At 51.8% G+C, this 22,740-nt stretch overlaps 3 protein-coding genes across 5 annotated transcripts in view; 1 reads left to right on the top strand and 2 right to left on the bottom strand.

The window, feature by feature from the left end:
* The window catches only part of PTK7 (protein tyrosine kinase 7 (inactive)), a 62,899-nt gene extending 59,935 nt beyond the window's left edge, over positions 1 to 2,964 (bottom strand). The window contains exon 1 of the mRNA XM_003986191.5: positions 2,656 to 2,964. Within this exon, the coding sequence (XP_003986240.3) occupies positions 2,656 to 2,734 (79 nt within the window). The 5' untranslated portion in view covers positions 2,735 to 2,964. The remainder of the gene's footprint in view (positions 1 to 2,655) is intronic.
* Positions 2,965 to 4,147: 1,183 nt separating this feature from the next.
* KLC4 (kinesin light chain 4) lies at positions 4,148 to 17,370 on the bottom strand. Its single transcript, XM_045057583.1, has 16 exons — positions 17,231 to 17,370; positions 16,248 to 16,530; positions 14,366 to 14,596; positions 12,402 to 12,483; positions 11,589 to 11,799; positions 11,025 to 11,112; positions 9,330 to 9,431; positions 8,934 to 9,107; positions 8,539 to 8,638; positions 8,280 to 8,332; positions 8,003 to 8,073; positions 7,694 to 7,802; positions 6,346 to 6,486; positions 5,943 to 6,058; positions 5,516 to 5,579; positions 4,148 to 4,605 (listed from the first exon to the last, which is right to left on the bottom strand). The coding sequence occupies exons 2-16, from the start codon at positions 16,503 to 16,505 to the stop codon at positions 4,555 to 4,557; spliced, it is 1,851 nt and encodes a 616-aa protein (XP_044913518.1). The 5' UTR covers positions 16,506 to 16,530; positions 17,231 to 17,370; the 3' UTR covers positions 4,148 to 4,554.
* Positions 17,371 to 17,697: 327 nt separating this feature from the next.
* MRPL2 (mitochondrial ribosomal protein L2) lies at positions 17,698 to 22,597 on the top strand. 3 transcript variants are annotated; one of them, XM_045057584.1, is made up of 7 exons: positions 17,698 to 18,219; positions 19,838 to 20,006; positions 21,062 to 21,203; positions 21,316 to 21,431; positions 21,508 to 21,618; positions 21,921 to 21,994; positions 22,348 to 22,597. In XM_045057584.1, the coding sequence occupies exons 1-7, from the start codon at positions 17,842 to 17,844 to the stop codon at positions 22,558 to 22,560; spliced, it is 1,203 nt and encodes a 400-aa protein (XP_044913519.1). In that variant the 5' UTR covers positions 17,698 to 17,841; the 3' UTR covers positions 22,561 to 22,597. The 3 variants fall into 3 exon arrangements, with proteins under 3 accessions (XP_044913519.1, XP_044913520.1, XP_011280517.3); XM_011282215.4 differs by lacking the exon at positions 17,698 to 18,219 and adding an exon at positions 18,330 to 18,569; XM_045057585.1 differs by lacking the exon at positions 22,348 to 22,597 and having other exon boundaries at positions 21,892 to 21,965.
* Positions 22,598 to 22,740: the final 143 nt, after the last annotated feature.

The following is a 22,740-nucleotide window of genomic DNA, read 5'->3' as shown; positions in this document are numbered from 1 at the left end:
ACCGGGCCTGTCAAAGACTTCAAGTTGCCGTTTTGCCAAATACACAGCCCGCACAGCTCTCTCCACCATTCAGCCCCACTCTGAACGCCAGGAGTGTGATCAGATCCCTCAGCAAGTGATGTGCACAGACTACCCTTGCCCTCCCACAGCAGGTACTTCCCAACAACTGAGGAAACCCATCACTGATAAAAGCAACTCCTAGGCCTGAATTACAGGCTGCAGAGCCTCAAGGAATCCGCAGGACAGCCTATCTCTGAATGTGACAACTCAATCTGCCCAAAAGACACAAGAGCCTGGAAGGAAGAACCCAGAGAGGGGAGATGGGAATGGTGATAGGTAGTGACCACAACTGACCACTGAAACAGCTGGTGATAAGACTCCCAGATTTTCAACACTAAGCCCTCTCTTCCCCCCTCCGCCGTATTTATCACAACAGGGATCTCAAAGTTTGGAAAGCTACTCAGCCATTTACAGCATAATTGCCCAAACTTCAAAATGGTCTAATCCACAAACCTAGCCAGAGTAGGTCCCTCACTCCGGCCTTATTAACAGCAGGGTCTCACTAAAACTCCAGTTAATTACACAGTTAAACAGTAAGATGGAAAAATCTACTATAATCTATTAAAAAATCGTTGCCCCCTGAAGTCATGCCGTCTGGGGGTGGGTTGAGTCCCCGGATTTCACCAGAAGACAGCAGGCGCCTTAGCCTCGGCTGAAATTGTTTACAGCACATGGACAGGTTCCACACCAAGGCACATTTGGTGGAACTGATTTAAGGCTCTCATTAAAATGTTCCTTTGTTGAGCACAAGACATCTCCCCACCCCCCGAGGAGATTCCAGACCTCCAGTCCCAAGCCCTCAGCCTGCCTGCCCTAACTTCCCCCAAGACCCCCCTCTATGCTAAACACCCGTCACCGGATTAACATCGATTAACATCAGAGTCATCTTCTCACACAAGGAATTTAGGAATTTAGCATTTGTTGAACGAACAAGGGCCCAGTCCCCACCAGAATCTCCCCTTGACTCCAGAACTCTAAACATCAGCAGGGAAGACAGCCAAATCAGGCGACGCACACACCCAAACCCAGCCACCGACCTAGGAAGCCTGGGAGCTGGAGCTGCTCACCCATATGGCTGGGCCCCCGATCCTGGCTGCGCAAAAAAACTTCCATACTTCCTCTGGGAGCAGATGTGGGTTCTGCCATGAGCAATAACCACCCTACACATCACAAGGAACACAGGGCAGCTCCAGAAACACCTCCTACGAATCCCTGGAGCCTGTTCCTACCTCTCCGCCTTGAGTTACAATTACCTCTCCATTTAACTAGGGGTGGGGGAGATGTTGATTCCATAAGCACCAGAACCTCTCAACAGCTGGCAAGCCAAGGGAGATGTCAGAAAAGGCTATTCTCTACCCCCACCCTCTCTATGGCCACTCTTCCAAGAAAGAGGAAAGTGATAAGCTAGGACCAGGTGTCCTGGGCAGAGTTCCTCCAAAAAGGGCTGCTGCCAGGATCATTACCAGAGAGAGAGAGAGAGAGAGAGAGAGGAGAATGTGTGTGTGTGTGTGTGTGTGTGTGTGTGTGTGTGTGTGTGTGTGTGTGTGTGTTGTGGGGGATATATTTCCAGTCCAGGCCGTTGGGGGTGTGCAGGTAGCTTGGTGCTTTCCCGTAAAGCACTTCAACACCTCATTGGTGACTCTCAGGTGTGACCAAGTCAGGAAATAAAGGCTGGGGGGGGGGGGGGAGCGGGGGTGTCGGGTCCTGTCTGCCCTGTAGATACCGGCCACACCCTCATCAAAACGCTGAGGCCCTCCAAGAAAGGGCAGAATGAACTCTTTTTGCCTTTCTGTCCGTAGAATGAGAGATTTTCTTTCCTCGGTGCGGAGAGACAGGATGGAAATCCAGGAAGAAGCAGAACAAACCCCGTCCGCACCTTTGCAGGCCGGCCATGCCCGATTTTGGCAGCGGCCTTCACACATTAGTCACCGCGACAGCCTCGGACTCTCCGCTCCCCAGATTCGACCCGGCTGGGAGTGGGCTCAGGGCTCGGGCCCAGGAACTGGTGGAGACGGGGCGGCCCCTAATTCTCCCCTTCTTCCGCCAGCACCAGCAGGGCCATCAGGAGTCCCAGCCTGGCCCGGGAACTTGGAGGAGGGAAGCCGGGAGCGTCTGGCCGGCGTAGGTAACAAAGCTCCGCGCTCTGCGCGTCGCAGGTCGGTCCCGCATCCGGCCCCAGGCCGGCCCCCCTCACCTAGGCTGAGACTGCTGGGGGAACTCCGTCTCCCCCGCCGCCAGCACCTCACCGCGCCCCCCCAAGTAGAAGGGAGTCGTTTCCCTCCCGAAAAGAAACTCGCCACCGGGGCCCGGGAGCCGGCAACTCCCGGCAGTTCCCGAGCAAACTCTCCGCTCAGACCGGGAAAACTCTGTGGCGGCTGGAAACGTGTCCTCACGGGCGCGAAGGGAGAGGGGCCCGAGAGAGTCCATGGGGGGTTAGCCAAACCGGCCGCCGAGACCTCGCGCCCGCCGAGACCTCGCCACCACTCCAGTGTCTTGCCTGGCCCAGCCACCCAAAGCCACCTCCCCGGTGTCCCCTTTTGCCCGCGGTGCTCCCGCGCTTCTCGCGCCCCGCTCCTGCAGCTCGCCGCGACTCACCGCCCAGCAGCGGCAGCAGCAGGACGCTCAGCAGAGGCAGCCGGCGGAGGCTACTCGGGGTTCCCGGCGCAGCTCCCATCGCGGCGGCGGGCTCGGGGAGAGGAGCCGGCCGGCGCACGGCGGGCGCGCGAACTGCGCTCCGCGGCGGGCCCGGGAGGCGGAGCGCACCGGAGCGCGGGCGCCGCTGCAGTAGCCGCAGCCGGAGCCCGAGCCCGAGGCGTCCCGAGCCGGAGCCGCGCGCTGCTGGTACCTCCGAACCCTCGCGCGCCGCCGCCGCCGCAGCCACCGCCTCCAAGCCCCGCCCCGCGACGCCCCCTCCCCGCCGGCCGCCGCGCGGCGCCCCGCCCCTTCGACGCCCCCACCCCGCCGTGGCGAGGGAGGAGCTCGCAGTTGGGGGAGGGGTCTGGAGATGGACGGGGGACTGAAGAAGGGAGGCCCCGGGGAGTGCGGGGGACCTGACGAGGTAGGGGGGCGTCGGCTGTGCCTACCGCCCGCTCAATCTGCAGGGACTCAGAGAACCAAAGTGACTTTTGTGGCCCCTGGGGAGGATTGTCAGTTCTGGGCCTTCCTGGGGGCTCTGACCAACGGTTCCCCCAAATTCTCTGGGTAGGAGTGGGGAAATGTGGGCTCTGACTCACTTCTCAGCAACCAGAAATCCTGAGGAAGACCTAGAACAGAAGGGTGTCTTTGATGTCCCCAAGCAAGGTAGCCCGGAGATACTGTAGAACCCCTGAAGAAGTGAGGGACCAGTGCATGGCTGGGTTCTGGTTTGGCTCTGGACCAATCTGAGCCCAAAGGTACAAACAGGCTCGGCTTCAGCCTGGCTGAAGGCCGTTAAACTGACAAATTTATCCCAAGTCCATCTCCGGGCAGTCTGGGCTGCAGGGCATGGCCAAGTCTCCAGCTGTGGGGAGGCCCAGTGCAGCCCTTGTTCCAGGCACCCCCCACCCCCAGCGCCACCACCCCCACATTCTTTCTTTGTTGTGAAAGCAGCAAGGGGTGTAGGAGGCGGGTCAGGAAGAGTCAAGCTTTAGAAGATGGGCCCCAGCTGCTGCTCAGGCCTCCAGGATATGCTGAGAGGGGATGGATAGTGAGTGCTTCATCCCCCTCTGGCTCGGGAGGGCCCCCCAGGCCTGCTTAGACCTCCCTTCCCCCAAGCAGCTGGGAGGAGGAGGGGCAGCCACAGAGGGCCTCACAGGCCCGGAGCAGTGGCGCCAGGACTCCAGGGTCCTGCCACATGGCCACCACATGTCCCTGACAACCCAGTCCATAGCACCTTCTCCTTGGGTTGTGGGCCTCCTCCCCCATCCCCCAGATGCCTTCCTGCAGGCCCTGCTGGAGAGGATACAAACAAGGGAAGAGAAGAGAGGAGAGATCCAAGAATCAACACTTCTTGTGTTGCCCCATCCATCACTGCCCGTTGCCCTTCTGTGAAGGGCCCCCACACAACCCTTGCTCCATACTCTCTTCGGTCAGGACTCAAGTGGCAAAATGGTTACCTGATTCTTTTATTTAAGAAAAGTGAAATACACGGACCTGAAGTGAGGCAGCAGAGGGAACAAGAGAGGCCAGATCAAGGCAGCCTGGCTGGCCAGCCCCATCCCTCTGACAGAAAAGCCAGCAGCAGGCTCCATCTCTGAGATGCATACCTGCTCCTTATGCATCTTGGGGGCCTCAGAGCTAGCTACTCTAGAGGACTACGGGGAGAGGATGTCCTGAGGGTCCTTCCTGAGGCAGATTCCTGAGGAGGGAGCCAAGACCCTAGGGCAGCAGCAATCTTCTGGTTAACTGCTCTCCCTTCACTGTCCCACCTTGGGGCTGGAAGAGCCAGGAGCAATAGGGAATGCTGAGAGGGCTCTCTGGGGGGAGACCCAGCAGACCTGGTGGCTGGGTTGAATGTCAGCTGCTTGAAGAGAGGTCGGTGGTGCTGGCACTGAGGCCCCGGGAGACCTGAAACAGACAACATCATGCCATCAGCCCAGGGACCTCAGCCTCACAAAGACTGTCCCCTGGAGTCTATCCATTTTATGGCTGCAGTGTATCTGTAGACCTAGGACGGAGCCTGTAACCTCAGTCCCAAGCTCTGTGACTCTGTTTAGTTTTAGCCTTTTCTAGGATTTTCAAGAAGGCCACAATCTGGTGGAGAAAACACTGGGAAGAGCCACATGAACATCAGCATATACTTTGAATGTGTTGATACAAATAGTCTCTTCCCATTAAAATGTCATTATTGGGGCACCTGAGTGGCTCAGTCAGTTAGGCGTCTGTCCGACTTCGGCTCAGGTCATGATCTCACTGCTTGTGAGTTCGAGCCCCGCGTCGGGCTCTGTGCTGACGGCTCAGAGCCTGGAGCCTGCTTCAGATTCTGTGTCTCCCTCTCTCTCTGTTCCTCCCCAACCTGTGCTCTGTCTCTCTCTCTCTCTCTCTCAAAAAAAAAAAAAAAAAAAAAGTCATTATTGCTGTCTCAAATGTAGATAATTTAATACTTTTTTTCTTTTTCCCTTGTCATCTGCTACTGAGTCCCCAAGGTGAAGAATATGGTGGCTGCAGGAGGAAAAGCAATTAGTATCCCCAAATCATTCTTGAATTATTAATAATTCCAAAGTACCAGTTTAGAGAACATCACTTCCTGTTCCTTTCCTGATTAATTTATTTGCTGCCATTTCTGGCCCCAAACTGTCCCTTGGTGGTCACCACCCTCTACAAGCTGTCTGCTTGATTCTCATCTGCCCAACTCCCAATTCCCTGGCTGGAGTCTTCACCCCAAAGGATTCTCTCCTCTTCTCTAACTTCTGCTCCCTTGATCCATGGCTACCCTTTCGCACTTATCCACCAATATGCTCACGAGTGCTGCTCTCACCTGGAGGGGTGCTGCACTGGGTTGATTCAGATAATTTAAGGAGGCTGCCCGCTTCATGTTGCTGCTACAATGCAAAAAGAAAGAACTGAGGCCTCTTGGCCTCTTCTCTTCCCCATTAGTGGCCCTAACACTGTGGGCCTCTTGGGTACTGCCACACATGTCAAATCACTGCCTCCCCACCATTTGACACCCCCCCCCACACACACACACATACACACTCTCTTATCTTTATCCATAACCAGCATCTCCTCAGACACTTTTCCCGAATACTGGGGCACCCATTTTTCCCAAACTCTTTCTCCATGGCCATCCCATTGACCTCCTCCATGTTTCTCTTCAAGACACTTCTCCAGAGACAAGGGGCCAAGAGGAGCTGGAGGCAAGGGCTTACTGGCCTGCTTTACCGTATCTCAGTCTCTCTGTGTACCTGGAGGGCCGAGGCTCAGTCCCCTGGAGCTTCCTCACCAGGAGTTCACTGCTTCTACGAAGCACATCCCGGATCTTGCCCAGAGAACCACTCCTCTGCAGGGTCCCACTGCCATCCTGGCAGAGAGGGGGTGGGGAACAGAAGCTAAGGAGATCCTATGCAGACTGGCTTCTGAGTCTACTGCCGCCATTTATTCAGCACACATCCCGCCTCCCCCAAAAGCCTAGTGATTGAAAACAAGAGCCTCATCATAGATGGCTTGCAGATACCCATGAAAGGGATTGGTTAACTGAACTTGAATGTGGACAACGTGTGCTCATGTCCTACATGGGCAGGCCCAGAGCCTCTCACCACCACCAGCAGGAGGGAGCAGGAGAAATCAAGGGGCAATAATGAGACTCACCCCTGACCACTCCACAGCCACAGAAGCATCTTCACCTCCTTCATATTTCACGCTGCCCCCAGAGCCCTCCTGGGAGGTCCTTCCACTGTCACCTTCCCCAAGTAGCTCAGCCACCTTGGTCTGACTGATAGGGTCAGTACCCTGGAAGGAAAAGGAAGGAGCTGGGACTCCGAACTCCTTAACTACTCAGGATGGGGCTTTCAAACTTTTTTCACCATTGGCCCCAATAAAGAAAACATTTTCCCTTGTGATGTCCTAGTATACACATACTGGAAAGATACTCACCTTTTCTCTTTGCAATGCATTCCTACATAGAGATACGTACGTATTTTAACTATGGCCCACACTGAATTGATTTCAAAACCCACTAATGAGGGGCACCTGGGTAGCTCAGTTGACTGAGTGACTCTTGATTTTGGCTTGGGTCGTGATCTCATGGTTCATGGGTTCAAACCCCACATTTGTTTCCATGCTGACAGTGCAGAGCCTGCTTGGGATTCTCTTTCTCTCTCTGCCCCTCCCCCACACACACTCTCTCAAAATAAATAAATAAACTTTAAAAGAAAAAAAACACTAATGAGGGGTGCCTGGGTGGCTCAGTTGGTCATGATCTCAGGTCGACATAAGCTCAGGTCATGATCTCGCACTCTGTGAGTTCAAGCCCCACCTGGGGCTCTGTGCTGACAGCTTGGAGGCTGGAGCCTGCTTCAGATTCTGTGTCTCCCTCTCTCTCTGCCCCTCCCCTGCTTGCACTCTGTCTCTCTCATTCTCAAAAATAAACACTAAAAAATTTTTTTAAAAAACACACTAATGAGTCACAACCGACAATTTGAGAAACTCTGACTTTGGGCTCCCCTCAACCTCAACTCCCTCACTCACACCACCTATGCCCCTCCTCAGTAGATTCTTCAGATTGTGAAAGGACGTGGTTTCCTTTTTTTTTTTTTTTCCTAAGTCTGCTTTTTTTCCCAAACAGACTATGTGCTATCAACACAGAGCCCAATGCAGGGCTCGATCATATGAACTGTGAGATCATGACCTGAGCCAAAACCAAGAGTTAGACACTAAACCAACTGAGCCACCCAGGCACCCCACACAGCTTCCCTCACAATAGTCCCATTTAGTGATATGAACCTCGAACTTGGAGTCCTGACTATAAAGGGCAGGTGAAAGGTGAGAACACACTTAAAAAACAACCACAACCACAGAGTGTCTCACCTTCCTTTCCTCGGCTTCCTCCTCAGCCTCTCCTCTTAATCTTCTGAGATTCACAAGAAGTGTCAGTGGTCCCCCATCCCCAGGGCCTACCTTCCGGACCTCCTTCCCCTATCCCCTCCTGGTCACTGACCTGTTTCTGGGAGCGCAGGGCACATTCTTCTAGGGTCTCGGCTGCCTCCAGCTTTCCCTGGCGCCTGTACAGAGCTCCTAGGTTTCTCAGAGTGGTGTTTACTGTGGGGCTGTGGGAAGGAAGTAAAGATGGATTCAGAAAAGAAACGAGAGAGAGAGAGAGAGAGAGAGAGAGAGAGAGAGAGAAAGAAGGGGCGGAGCTAAGGCCAAGGGAAGGTCAAAGGGAAGAAGGGAAAAGGCCCCAGAGGCCAGGATCAGGTCTCGGATGGAGAATGTCAGAGGCCAAGACAGCTTCTCCGTGGCAGCTCACCTGCTCACTTTGCAGGCCTTGTACCAGCCTCCGTACTCAGTATAGGGTGTGCCGCCCTCTCGGTGCCGGCTCTGCAGAACAGAGGGGAGGGGAAGCCAGAGATGAAAGCACAGGGATGCTGGGGTGCAAGCAGCTCGGGTGCAGGCTGGGCTGGGGAAGGCACCCTGCATCTGTGGCTGGTGCTCAGGTGGGAAGTAAGTCAGGCGCCGGGCTAGTGCAAGGAGTAAGCCAGAGGCCCTGGCAGCCTCGGGCTCCCCAGGATGGGCCCCACACTCACTTTGCTCATTTCCTCCCGCTCCTCTGCATGCATCCAGATGGGCTTGTGGTCATCTAGGGGTACACAGGATGAAGTGGTAAGGTTAGAGAACAGAGCTATGGGGGGGGGAGCCAGGACCCAGACACCCAGCAGCTGGACTAAAGCTGGACTAAAGGGGTTTGGCTCTGCCTGGGAACCACTAGGGCCTAACCCCCCACCTGTGGTCTGCATTTCTTTTCCACCCTTCAGCTCCCCCTCTCCCCGGGGCCAACCCACTCACCGTCCACAGACCCAAACTCCTGCAGGTGGGCCCGGGTCAGGATCTCTTTGTAGAGCGTCTCAGCCTCAGCATATTTGCCCTGTTTCAAGTAACAGGAAGCCTGCAGGCAGAAAGGCAAAAACACAGGACAGAGACAAAGTCTCAGCAGGGTTCAGGGATTTCCACTTCTTGGTCTCTTTATGACCTTCCCCAGAGATCCTCTTCACACTTCCTTGTCTAGCCGCAGGGTCAAGGGTGTTCTCATTCCACTCCCAGGAGGTTAGGGGACTTCGCCTTCCCACTGGAATGAGGCAGATCCCTCAGCCCCAGACACACAAAGATGACAAGGTTCGTGTACCACAGTATGGTGCTCTCCCTTCCCCTCTCTGCAAGGACTTCATCCCTTCCTCCCTCACCAGGTTGTTCTTGGTCCGGGCTACGTTAGGGTTGTCCGGCCCCAGCTGCCCCTCATAGATGGCCAGTGCCCGCCGGTAATAGCGCTCCACGGCCTCGTACTTGCCCTGGTTTTGGCACAACAGGGCCAGGTTGTTCAGCTGCTTTGCCACATCTGGGTGGTCAGTGCCTAGGACCTGGAGGGGAGTAAAGGAGTGAAAGATGGCTAATGACTGGGGGGGGGGGGGTGTATAACCGTGTGTGCACACGCCTACCTGGGGAGCAAGGGGGAGGAAATGACAGGAGGGAAGAGGCAGAGATGGGGGGTTGAGAAAAGGAGTGACTGAGGAGGGTAATCTGGAAGAGAGATGACGGAGGAAGGGTCACCGCAGCAGGGAACAGTGAGCGAGCACAGGCACCTTTTCTCGAATCTCCAGTGCACGTTGGCACAGTGGCTCCGCCTCCTTGTATTTGCCCCTCTTGCCATAGAGCACAGCCAGATTGTTGAGTGTGGCAGCCACCTAGGAAGACAGGCCCGTCCTCTCAGCATCGGTGCTTTCAGGGACCTGGAACATTGGAGTTCCTCCTCCTCCCACACAACAGGGCCCCACACTGCACAACTCCCAAAAGAATTGGACTCTGCTGTCCTAGCCAGAGGCGACAGCGGGGAGAAGCAACTGAACTGGAGGTTCTGAGGTCCTCTCTGGGAGTGGTATCGCCCTCTAGGGGGATTTTTAGATATTTCTGTAGGTGAGGTTTTGTAGGGTTTTGGGTTGCCATAAAGATTGGGGGCACTATTATCTGTGGGAAGCCAAGGATGTTCAGCGCGTGTGGGACAGCTCTGTTAACTTTGGAATGTCCTCCCAGACAGTCAAACGCTGTAAGCTGTTGACACTTAGCGAGATATCAAGATAGGAGCTATGTTTTCCGAGTGACATCATCTGTGCCTATCACATGTTGTTAACATAGGCAATTATTTTCACACAGCGCATTTGCAAAAATACCTTCTCATTTTCTCCACTGTTACAATTGATCATTTGTCTTGGCATGTTATCCCTACTTAAGGTTATTTCTCTCTTTTTCTTATCATGTACGAATAAATCTGGCCTGTTGTTAGTCTAACACTGGATCTTAGTCTCGTACCCACCAATACTTCTGCTCTGTTATTTTTAAAAAAATTTATTTATCTATGTTTTTAGTAATCTCTACACCCAATATGGGGCATAGGCCTCAAGATCAAGAGTTGCATGCTTTTCTGACTGAGCCAGCCAGGCACCCCTGCTCTGTCATTTTTTTAGTACTTCTTATATAAAATGTCTTACTGGTCTTATACGTTTTCTAAATCTAAAGTTATACATTATATTAAATTATAGGTAAATCAGATAGTATATTTTCTTGCATGGTTGTACTCAGTAAAACTGTTACCATGTTACATTTTCATTTCGTTGTGACGTATACTATATATTATTTTATTGTAAGTTACTTTCCTCATTCTATTTTAAGTTTATTTCTTTCCTTTGAGAAAGAGAGAGAAAGAGCACGTGTGCACATGTGGGAGAGGGACAGAGAGAGAGAAAGGGAGAATCCCAAGCAGGCTCCGCATAGAGCCCTATGTGGCCCAATCTCACTCAACACTTTTTGGAATTGTATGTGTAGGTCATTTATACCATCTATGAATTATGCTTCAGTAAAATACTTGTTATAAGATGGAGTCATTGGGGGGCGCCTGGGTGGCTCAGTCTGTTGAGCATCTGACTTTGGCTCAGGTCATGATCTCACAGTTTGTGGTTCGAGCCCCATGTCAGGCTCTGTGCTGATGGCTCAGAGCCTGGAGTCTGCTTCCGATTCTGTATCTCCCCCTCTCTCTGCCCCTCCCCTGCTCATGCTCTGTCTCACTCTCTCAAAAATAAATAAACATTAAAAAAAATAAAAAAAAAAAAGATCAAGTCATTGGGTCTCAGAGAGTTGAGAACCACTGGCCTTAGCAGAGAGTCCTGGAAGAATGGAGCCCTCATGCCTCTTCCCTGAGCACCCCTAGTGAGTGGGCTGAGGGCAGCAGATAAACAAACTAAGGGAAGCCAAAATAGCATGGAGCAAGGACAAGGAATACTGACTGCAGGGTGGTCCCGGCCCAGGGTGCTCTCCCGGATGCTGAGGGCATCATTCAGCAGGTGGGCAGCTTCCTTATACTTATTCTGGTCCCTGGAAGAGGAGAGAAGTAACAAGGGGTTACCCCGAACTCTGACCCAAGCCATCTTCTTCCTTCCTTCCCTTTAGGAATATGGAGGTATGTTTAGGGATTGGGGCCCCCACAAGGAGACAGGAAGCCTGGGGTAAGCAGCGAGAGCTCACCAACACACCTATCCTTGGATGCAGAACACTGCCACACCAAGTGGAGACAAGCTATAGGATGCAAGAGATGGAAAAAGAGAGGGAAAGAGACCCTCCCCAAAGGAGAGAATAGACAAGCAAAGAGCCTGAGAGATGAGTGTCTCTGAGGTCAAGGGCTCAGGTACAGAAAGAACAAGAGTGCTGGTGCAAGAGAAGGCCCCTAGTGGGTCACTTAGGAGACCCAGCAGTGAGAAGAGGTACCCTGTGGAGAGGAGGAATGGGAGCCAAAGGTGGCTCAACATGTGAATCTGGAGGCTGATTTGGGAGAGGAAGAGGCCAGGACTTACCGATACACCAAAGCAAGGATGTTGAGCATGGTCGCAACATCAGGGTGGCCGCGGCCAGATGTGCGCTCCAAGTCCTCCAGTGCCTGCTTGCAGAGAGGCACAGCCACCTCATAGCGACCCTGGGCAGCATACTGGATCACCAAGTTGTGCAGTGTCCGTAACCTCGCCGGGATCTCATATCCGCTGTGCTGGGCACCTTGGCCACGGGACACTAACCATCGCAGACATTGAACAGGAGACTTCCTCAGGGCACTCTTCTTCTCCCCTTTGCCGTCTGTCCTCTCCATGTCTTGTTGCGTGCCTGTGCCCACCCCTCACCAGGCCTTCCCCTAAGACCCACCTCAACCTGCTATTCCTTTGCCCACTCCCTTCTACCTGGGCCCTTCACAAACCAACTTGTTCACCCACTAATTCATTCATTCGAAAAAACTTACTCAACCAGGATAAGCCAGGGGCTGTGTCAGGGATACAAAAATAAGACCTGGTTCTTTCCCTTGAGGAGTTCATGCTCTTCCATGACTCCAGGGTCATTATCCCATTCAACTATGAGCTCCTTACTGGTGAGAACTCCATCACTCTCAACTTGGTATCCCTAGTGCCTACCATAGTGCCCAGTACACACGAAGTGTTTAAGTGTTGATGAATAATGGGGAGGCTGAGGAAATCAAAGCACTAGCCCAGTCCCTGCCCTATATCCAGGGAAAGTGCAGAACCTATTTCTGGAAGGTGAGTATCCTGTATGCAAGGCAGGCCACAGCTGGGACCAGCCCTCTGCTGCCCCCCTTCACCCTCCAGCTCCAGAGGCAGACTCACAGCCATTGCTGGGGTCTTCTTCCTCCTCATTGGGGAAGAGATCATCCAGGGAATCCTTGGTGGCATCACCCTCCTTCTCTTCCTGGAAGGGAAGAAGCAACATGTCTAGGCCAAGATATCCCCAAGCAGCCTCTTCAGGGCCTCTCTAACCCATGAAATCACTGACAGGTGAGAAGACCCTTGTTCATGTCTCTGCCCCTGGGAAGGCCAGCATCTGTCCGCCAATCTCATACTGCTCTTGTCTGTAAATCTCCTTCCTTCACATTAAGAGCTTTCTAAGTATCCTCATTCTTTAGCCTCCACCCCTCTCCTCCTCAACTCTTGTAATTATAGCCCAGTGCTGATCCCTGTGTGTTTACACTGATTATATGTCTGTCCTGTCTTTCCTGAGGGCAAGGAGTGTGTCTGATCTTATTGACACGTACTCAAAGGGTCGAGCTCAGCCTTGTGCCCTTCAACTGCTACCAATCACTCTGGACTTAGTGCTCAACCCTCAGTGTCTCACCTACTTCCACATGGGCAAATTTGCTTTGCCCCACCAGGCATGTTAGCCTTGTACAAACACCTCCAACCCTCCCACCCAGACTCACCAATGTGTCTGTCCCTTGCAAATCATCCTACTTCCCTGGGACAGGCCAGCTTTCTAGCCCTGGAGTCTTATATATGACACATACCCAACCTTAGTCTAGAAAGCTCCTCCCTCCCCCTCATCATCATCCATCAAAATCCAGCCCAACTCCTAACCTGTTCAGCTAAAAAATCCAACCTTAATCTTACCTATCCATCCCTGTACCCCATCTGTGAATCCTTCTCAGGCCATTCCAGCCCCCACAAACCAATCTTGGAATTCTTCCCATACTGACAACCGTTCACCCAGCACTGAGCATTTGCTCCTTTATGTTGTCACATACGTGTTCTCATGTGTAAGCCTTGACCCTACAGCTATATTATAGGCTTGAGAAGGCAGAAACTCTCTCTTATAGTTCTTTTTTTTTTCCAATCTTTTTTTAAAAAGTGTTTATTTAGGGGCGCCTGGGTGGCTCAGTTGGTTAAGCATGCAACTTTGGCTCAGGTCATCATCTTACAGCTCGTGAGTTCAAGCCCTGAATCAGGGTCTGTACTGATGGCTCAGAGCCTGAAGCCTGCTTCAGACTTCGGATTCTGTGTCTCCCTCTCTCTCTGCCCCTCCCCCATTCATGCTGTTTCTCTCTCTCTCCTTCAAAAATAAATAAACATAAATTTTTAAAAAATTATTAATGTTCGTCTATTTTTGAGAAAGAGAGAGTGTGGTGGGGTGGAGGGGTGGCACAGAGAGAGAGCGAAACAGAGGATCTGAAGCAGGCTCTGCACTAACCTCAGAGAGCTCAATGTGGGGCTTGAACTCATGAACCTTGAGATCATGACCTGAGCTGAAGCCAGACACTTAACCACCACTAAGCCACCCAGGCGGCCCTCTTTTATAGTTCTTTACATCTCCCTTACACACATCCTCTCACACTGCCTAAGGCAGAAGGATAAATAAATGACTGTTGAGTGAGGGTTAAATTTCATACATTTTTGAGAGCAAATTTTAGGAGGGTCTTCCTTGACTCTGCTATGCTTTCCCTCATTGTAGCACTTAGGATTCTGGATTGGAATTGTCCAGGTGCTTATCTGCCTTTCCCCCATCCCAAACCTGTAACTGTGAGAGCAAGAACTCTGTCTGCCTTGTTCACTGCTGCACCCCCAGGAGAGCACACAGTGCCTGGCATACATAGCTGTCATGTAATTAAATGTCGATTGAATGAGTGAATACTGTTTCCACCTTGCTGTTGTCTGGAGTTGGTGTCAGGACCTGCATCCTGCCAGGTGGGGGCAGGCTGTGCAGCACTGTTGGCCCCTACACCAGATGGAGCAACCGCCCCCAGGTCCATAGTGACTCCCAGCTGTCTGCCCCGAAGCCAGCCTTGCCTGTGCATGCTTACCGCGGTGTGCCCGTCCTCGTCATACTGTCGCAGCTGCCCCAGGAACTCCAGGTGCTTCTTTTCCTCCTCCAGCTGAGCCACAGCCTGTTCACTACGCTGCAGCCGCTGCTGGGTGCCCGCCAGCTCGTCCCGGAGCCACTGGTTCTCCTGACACAGCCGCCGTACCTGAGCCCGCAGTTTCTGTTTCTCCGACTCCACTGTGCTCAGGTGGCTGGCCAAAGCCAGCATCACCTAGATGGGCACATCCTGTAAGTGCCGACTCTGGATCGGAATGTCGGGGATAAGTGGAAGGGGAGCCTACTGGGCGGCAGCAAAACTGGCAGGAGCCAGGAGGCGGGATTGAGTAGCAATAGCTCTACCCTCAAAATATACCCTGAATCCAATCTCTCACCAGCTCCATAGCCACCACCCTGGGCCAGGCCACCATCAGTTCCCATCTGGATGACTACGATAGCCTCCTCACAAGCCTCTGTTTCTGCCCTTTTCACTTAGGCTCTGTTCTCAACCCAGCAGCCAGATGATCCTTTTATTTTTTTTTTAATATTGCTTTATTTATTTTGAGAGAGGGAGAGAGACAGAGAGAGAATTTCCCAAACAGTCTCTGTGCTGATAGTGGAGATCTCACAAACCATGAGATCATGACCTGAAATCAAGAGTCAATGCTTAACCGACTGAACCACCCAGGTGCCCCAAGCCGAACCTTTTAAATGTTAAACTAGACTTGGGACACTTGGGTGGCTCAGTCGGTTAAGCGTCCAACTTCAACTCGGGTCATGATCTCACAGTTCGTGAGTTCAAGTCCCATATCAGGCTCTGCCCTAGTGGTGCAGAGCCTGCTCTCTCTTACTCTCTCTGCCCCTTCCCTACTTGCATGCTCTCTCTCTCTCTCTCTCTCTCTCTCAAAATAAATTAAAAAAATAAATAAAAAATAAAGTTATAAAAAAATGTTAAGCTAGACCACATCACTCCTCTGCTCAATATATTCCAATAGCTTTCATCTCATTCAAAGTAAAAACAAAGTCCTTATGATGACCTTCAAGTTTCACATGATCTGTCCCTTTCTCTCCCAACCATTCTACCTCTTGTACTTCAATTTCTATTTTGCTTCACCTCATCCACTCTCCTGCAGCCACGCTGGTCCCTCATTGAACTTGTTGAGAAGGCTCCAGTTCAGGACCTTTGTATGTACTGTCCACTCTGCTTAACATGATTTCCCCCCATTTATTGTATGACTCATTCCCTCATCTTCAAATCTTTGCTCAAATGCCACCTTTTCAGGAAGGCTTTCTTTGACCATGCTATCTAAAGGCGTATCTTCGGGGCGCCTGGGTGGCGCAGTCGGTTAAGCGTCCGACTTCAGCCAGGTCACGATCTCGCGGTCTGTGAGTTCGAGCCCCGCGTCAGGCTCTGGGCTGATGGCTCAGAGCCTGGAGCCTGTTTCCGATTCTGTGTCTCCCTCTCTCTCTGCCCCTCCCCCGTTCATGCTCTGTCTCTCTCTGTCCCAGAAATAAATAAACGTTGAAAAAAAATTAAAAAAAAAAAAAAGGCGTATCTTCTCTCCGTATCCCCCAACCCTCTTCTCTGTTTTATTCTTACCCCTCTTTCTTAGCAATTATCACTCTGACATACAGAACCATTTACTTATTTGTGTATTGTCTGCCTCCCCCAGCTAGAATGTAAGCTCTGAGATGGCAAAGATTTTTGACTGTTGAGTTCAGTGATGTGTCTCCAGTGCCCAGAAGACTTGTGCCTGGCACAAAGAAGGGACTTAATACATGTTTACTGAATGAATGAAGGCAAACATCTAGGACAAGGAGATCCTAAATGACCCCAAAACTCCAATCAGACCCCAAAGCCACTTGCACCACCTCCTCCCTCTCACCTGGGCCTCACTCAGCCCCAGCTCGATGTTCTCCATGGAACGTCGCAGCTGCCGAGCCTTCTCATGCACCAGCCCTTCTTCATGGCCTCCTTGCTGCAGACACTCGATGGTATGGGACAGACTTTGCAGGACAGCCTGATGTTCACTGTGTAGGGCCTCTAGCCCTTGACTCACCAGCCGGGTACTTCCCAGGATCTCCTCCTGGCTGAGCCTGTGCCCTGCAGGCTCATCCCGCTGCCCCAACACCAGGCCTGACATCTTGGCCACGAGGACCTTGCCTGGGCTGAGGAGAAACAACAGAGCTCATTGGGGGTAAAGATGAGAAAGAGAGGCTGAGTACCTTGGTTAGAGGGAAGAGACAAGAGAGAGTATGGGTGACCTTCTGGTTTAATTGGAGAGAGAGTGATCAGTGGGAAAGGAGCCTACAACACTAAACACAAAGCTAAGGTGGGAAAGAGAGAGGGAGAGGAATCGATTTGAATGAAGAAAGACAATGGAAGGAACAAAAGTACTGACAACTAGCAGACAGATTTAGAAATTAGGAAGAGAATAGGAAGTGTTGTTGGAAAGAGAGCTTGGGTCAGGAATAGGAAAAGGAATCAGATGAGAGACAGCATTATAGGAAACACAGAGGGTGTCTGGAGAAAGCTGCAAAGGAAACAAGGTTAAAGCAAACAGGAGATATAAAGAAAATGGTGCAGAGGTTTCAAAAAATAGAAACTATACAGGTTTCAAAGTTACAGGGAAGAGAGAGAAGAAGGAAAAAAGGCACCTTCATTGCACGACCCAGATGAGAGGGGCCCAGAAAGCTCCAGGTCTTCAGACTGCGCCACCCACAGAGCTAAGGCCAGCATCTCCAAACCCGGTAAACTCTGCCTTTTTCCCCACTAGGCCTTCAGCCCATACTTCCCACCCTCCAGGTGTCGGGCTCTTTTCCTACTTCCTCAAAAGAGCCCTGTTTCTCATCTTTGAAGTCCTCTTACCGGTAGGTACACAGAGCAGAGCCCTCGGCTGTGGCGCTCAGGCCAGAGCCCGGAAGAAACTCTTTCAGTAGCCAGGGACTCACAAGGATCTGCCCTGCCCAAAGTCCAGAAGTCCAGCGTTCCCACCCCTTCTCTCACCACCTCACAGCCACCCAGAGGACCTGGCACAGAGCCCTACTCAGGGCAAGCACCCTCCCTCTCTCTACCTACAGGCCTTCAAAGGCGACCAGTGTGTCCCTCTTCCTTCCCGGAGCCAACGTCCCACCCTAGGCCTGGGGAGCTATTTTCTCCCAAGAAGGGAGTGAGACTTGATCTGAGATCTGCGGCAAGGGCGTGTCTGGGAAAGGGTGAGGAGAAAGACCTGGTCACTCCTGACCCATTCACTTTCATGGCTTTGTCTCTGTGATGACCACCTACTAACAGGCTCTGAGAGAAGTCACCTTAGGGTGCCTCTCAGATGCCTGATGATGCAGGGAAGAATGGCAGGTCTACAGAGCGGCTGCAGGGTTACGGGGAAACACTGCGCTGGGAGTTGATCTCCCCCCCTGGGAAAGCGGTCGGAGAAGTGACCCAGCCTGTCGACCTGCCCTGGGGCCCAGGGTGGGGACAGAATGAGATGGGCGGGGGCGCGGGGGAGAGGTGCGGGTGGGCGGCAGAGGTCCGCGTCACGAGCGAGGACCCAGGGACCTGAGAATCCCGAGGTCGACGAGTCCGTCGGTAGAGCAGGGGGCGGGGCAGGCCGTCTGTCTGTCTGTCTGGACGCCGAGGGGCGGGAAGAATCGCGGGGGGGCGGAGTTTTTCAGTCTGTCTGGACTTGTGTGAGATCTGCTGGTGGGGGTTGTTCATCTGTCGTGCAGTGCGGAAAAGAAGTAGCGGGACCTCAACCTTCAGTCCCGGGGGTACCCTCACGGACTCACCCGCCGTCTGTCGGTCTGGCTGCCGCCCTTGCCGGTACTGCCCCTTTAAATTCATCATGGCTGCCGCTCGAGGTAATTGTTTTGACGGCTCCCGGGGGCGGAGCGGGCTTCTCAGTCACGCGACCTAAGGGTCGCCCGTGGATTGGCTTCGGCCACGCGCATGGAGGAAAGGAGGTGTGTATTCACCTTGGTCTCGGGTTGTCTGCCCACCTCATTACGTCATGAGAGCGACGGCCCAGGGATTTGTTAGCGTCATCTAAAGGCGCCAGGCGGCCTGGCTAAAAGAAACGGTGGTGTGCTGAACCCCGCGGAGCTTGGCTATCGTCATGGCCCTGAGAGTACTGACTCGCGCTATGGGCTCACTGAGCCTGACGACCCCGGCCGTCGCCACCCTCAGCTCGAGCCTGCTCCCGGCCGCCCAGGTAATCCACCCTATCTCGGAATGAGGCTGTTCCTATTCGGGCCGCTGGAGTGGGCACCCTGGGATGGGAGACGGAGAATGCGAGTCTGGTCAGGAGTCACGCCGGCCTGGGACGTTGGATAAGTCACTCTCAGCCTCAGCTTTCTCTTCTCTAATTGTGGCTGTTCCGCAGGGTCACAGGATTCCTCAGACGAGATATTGGAGGTGAAAGTATCTTACAGATAACTGTACAGATTTCAATAATAACTGACGTTGGGTGTCAGTCATAAGCCAAGCATAAGTAATAGATGTTTTAAATAAATGAACTCCTAGGGCACCTGAGTGGCTCAGTCTGTTAAGCATCCGAATTCGGCTCGGGTCGTGATCTCATGGGGCTCGCTGCTGACAGCGTGGAGCCCGCTTGGGATCCTCTCTGTCTCTCTGCCCCTTCCCTGCTTGTGAGCACTCTCCCTCTCTCTCAAAAATAACTCCTTGCAACCACTGTATAAGGTAATTATCATTACCATTTTACGTATGAGAAAATTGATCAGCAGTCCAAGGTCATACATCAACTGTTGGAGCTACACAGTCTGGCTTCAAAGCCTGGTCTCTTAAACCATTAAAGACGAGTTATTGCTGAGATTGGAGAATGCAGGGCAAGATAGCAATATTAGGAGGCTAAGGTAAAGGTATCCTCAAAGTTCCTGGTGGGCAATTGGTGAGTCACAGAAAAGAGAAGTTGTAAGTCTTGTTCCTCTGGACCTTTCTGGGTGATGGTAGAGTTTGGCAGATGCATACTAAAAATCAAAACCAAACCAACCTACTCTGTGAAATGCTGGGGATACAGCAGGGAACAAGACAGAAATGACCCTTCCCCTCCATTCACATCTGAAATACTCCCAGAAACATAAATTCAGAGGGGCAAAAGGCATTGGTGCTGATGGTGGCACATGGATATGGGAAAGTTACCAGCTTTGGAGAAGGGAGTTGTTTAGGGAAGGAAGAGTTTCCCACAGAAGGAGAGGTTTGAGCCAAATTTGGAAGGAGATGCACCAAGGGGGAGAATATTCCATTGAAGAAGTACCTCAAATGAGGAGAGATAATCAATACACATACACCTGTATAAACATTCCACCCTGGTATTTGTGCAAGGGTAAAGGGTGGAGCTTTTGGACAGCTGGTCTGGGACATTCTTAGAAGGAAGTAGGCTACTTGGTCTATTCCTTTACCCTTGGTTCTCCGATGCTTCTTCAGTTACCTTTCAAGGTAAAGAGATTTGTTTATCTCTAGGTGACAAGCAGTACCCTCCTCCAGCTGCCCTCTTCCTCATTGTTGCTCCTCTGCCGCCCAGTGCTTACATCTGTGGCCCTTAGTGCCAATTTTGTGTCCTGGAAGAGTCGTACCAAGTACACCATCACACCAGTGAAGATGAGGAAGTCTGGGGGCCGAAACCACACAGGTGAGACCAAGGGAAAAAGGATTTTTTTTTTTAATTTTTTTTTCAACGTTTATTTATTTTTGGGACAGAGAGAGACAGAGCATGAACGGGGGAGGGGCAGAGAGAGAGGGAGACACAGAATTGGAAACAGGCTCTAGGCTCTGAGCCATCAGCCCAGAGCCCGATGCGGGGCTCGAACTCACAGACCGCGAGATCGTGACCTGGCTGAAGTCGGACGCTTAACCGACTGCACCACCCAGGCGCCCCAAGGGAAAAAGGATTTAAGCATTAAAGGGGGAAAACATGTTAGGATCCTAGGTCTATTTATTGAAAAGCAGAGGAATTTATTGAAAAACATGTTAGGATCCTAGGCCTATTTATTCAAAAATTTATTGGACTCCTTTTGCATGTAGTAGGTGTGTAAGAAACAAAGAGTATAACACAAAGCAACATGAAGGTAGTCTGTGCTCCTAAAGACTATCTAGGTAATTAAAGAAAACCAGACATATACATGAAGTTAATTATATTTTTCTTCATGCCTTTCAAAAATTTATGGGGTGCCTGGGTGGTTCAGTCAATTAAGTGTCCAACTTTGGCTCAGGTCATGATCTCATGGCTTGTGAGTTCGAGCCCTGCATTGGGCCCTGTGCTGACAGCACAGAGCCTGGAGCCTGCTTCGGATTCTGTGTCTCCGGCTCTCTCTGCCCCTCCCCCACTCATACCCCCCCCCACCTCAAAAATAAATATTTTATTTTTAAAAATTAAAAAAAATGAAAAAAAATTTACAATAGCTGAGCACTATTTACACCACTCAATAAACTTTTAGCATTCAATAATTTGTAGAGATTTTGTCTGGAAGTTTTATGTAATTTCAATATCTTATAATTATGTTCTTATCAAGTTCCGTGTAGGTGTTTCCCCACCCTCATTTACCATTTGCTATGCAAATTTTTTGTCATTTTCTGCTCATCTCATAATGTTGGGAAGCATTGCTCTCTGCCCAGAATGGGCCTGTTCCCACTGCTAGGAACTGATCATCTGACCTGGGTCATGTCTCTGCACTTTCCTGACCACAGGCCGAATCCAAGTGCATGGTATTGGCGGGGGCCACAAGCAACGTTATCGCATGATTGATTTTCTGCGGTTCCGGCCTGAGCTGGAAGCAAAGCCAGGACCCTTTGAGGAGAAGGTCATCGTGGTCCGCTATGATCCCTGTAGGCAAGTTTGGGATGTGAGATGATGATAGTGTAGCTGAACGACTGTTCTGTGGCTTTTCAGAAGATATAGGGCTGCCTAGATGATCTGCTTATATGTCCCTCACCCTGAACAGATCAGCAGACATAGCTCTGGTTGCTGGGGGCAGCCGGAAACGCTGGATCATTGCCACAGAAAACATGCAGGCTGGAGATATAATCCTGAACTCTGATCACATAGGCCGAATGGCAGGTAAGAGACGGCCACCAGACGTGTATGGGCTCAAAGGATGCAAGGGGTCTGGTGCTGATGAAATTCTGTCTTTTAGTTGCTGCTCGGGAAGGGGATGCACATCCTCTTGGGGCCTTGCCTGTGGGGACTCTCGTCAACAACGTGGAGAGTGAGCCAGGCCGGGGGGCCCAGTATATCCGAGCTGCAGGTATGAGGAAATGAGCTGCTTGGGGGTCTTACAATTTGCAAGGCCAAAGAGTACCTGAGGTCACAATGCTCTGAACCCTTGGACTCTTATGTGGTCCACTGGCAGAGAAAAAGAAGGAAAAACAAGGAAAATGAGAATGGAGAGGTGCATGTGTCTTGACTTAAAACATTGCATGCATCCTGCTTCATTGTATCTGCTCCTAAAGGGCAAAGCAAGGGCAGGGTATGGGGTATGTCCCCCTGTAAATCTGCTCCTACCCTTTCCTTTTTGGAGGGTGGCAAAGCTCCTTCTCCCTTACCCAGGGACATGTGGTGTGCTGCTACGGAAGGTGAATGGGACGGCCATCATCCAGCTGCCTTCCAAGAGACAGATGCAGGTGTGTGTGTGTGGGTACAGGTGGGAGGACCAGCAAAGGAGGAAGTTTTGGAATGTACCCTTCTTGTCCAGGATAGTTCCCAGGTGTTTTATGTTGGGAACTACCATGAGCTAGGTGTGTCCTTTTCTGCCATGTGACTAGGCATGTCCTGTCAATTTGACACTGTAATAGACAGGGAACAATGCCTCTTGTTTTCAGCTACCATAGGACCTGCCCTCAGGTTCAATTATGCTGTGGTTTTCTCCTGTCCTCTCCCTTCTCTCAGTGAGTGTAAGAAGCCTCAGAGTCATGCAGTCAACAATGTCAGGCTCTTTCCCCATGATGCATTCTCCTCCATCTGTTTTCTCTGTCAGGTTCTGGAAACGTGCATGGCAACAGTAGGCCGGGTATCCAACGTTGATCATAACAAAAGGGTCATCGGCAAGGCTGGGCGGAACCGCTGGCTAGGCAAGAGGCCTTCCAGCGGGCTATGGCACCGAAAGGGAGGCTGGGCTGGCCGCAAGATTCGGCCACTGCCCCCTATGAAGAGTTACGTGAAGCTGCCCTCGGCTGCTGCCCAAAGCTGAGATCCCTGGATTCTAATAAAATCACCCCTCATTTTTAGCAGTTACTGTTTTTTGGGGGAGGGAGGATTGCACATACTAGACCCGGAAAAAAACACCAGAGCAAACAAGGACGGGAGAGGAGAAAGGACGATATGGGGCAAAGACTGGAGCTGCTCATTTCCAGCCGCGCCCCACCCCCCC

The sequence above is a fragment of the Felis catus genome, chromosome B2 (assembly GCF_018350175.1).
Source record: "Felis catus isolate Fca126 chromosome B2, F.catus_Fca126_mat1.0, whole genome shotgun sequence".
Taxonomy (NCBI): domain Eukaryota; kingdom Metazoa; phylum Chordata; class Mammalia; order Carnivora; family Felidae; genus Felis; species Felis catus.
Note: the sequence above shows the minus strand (reverse complement) of the source record. Positions and strands in the feature narration are given on the sequence as shown.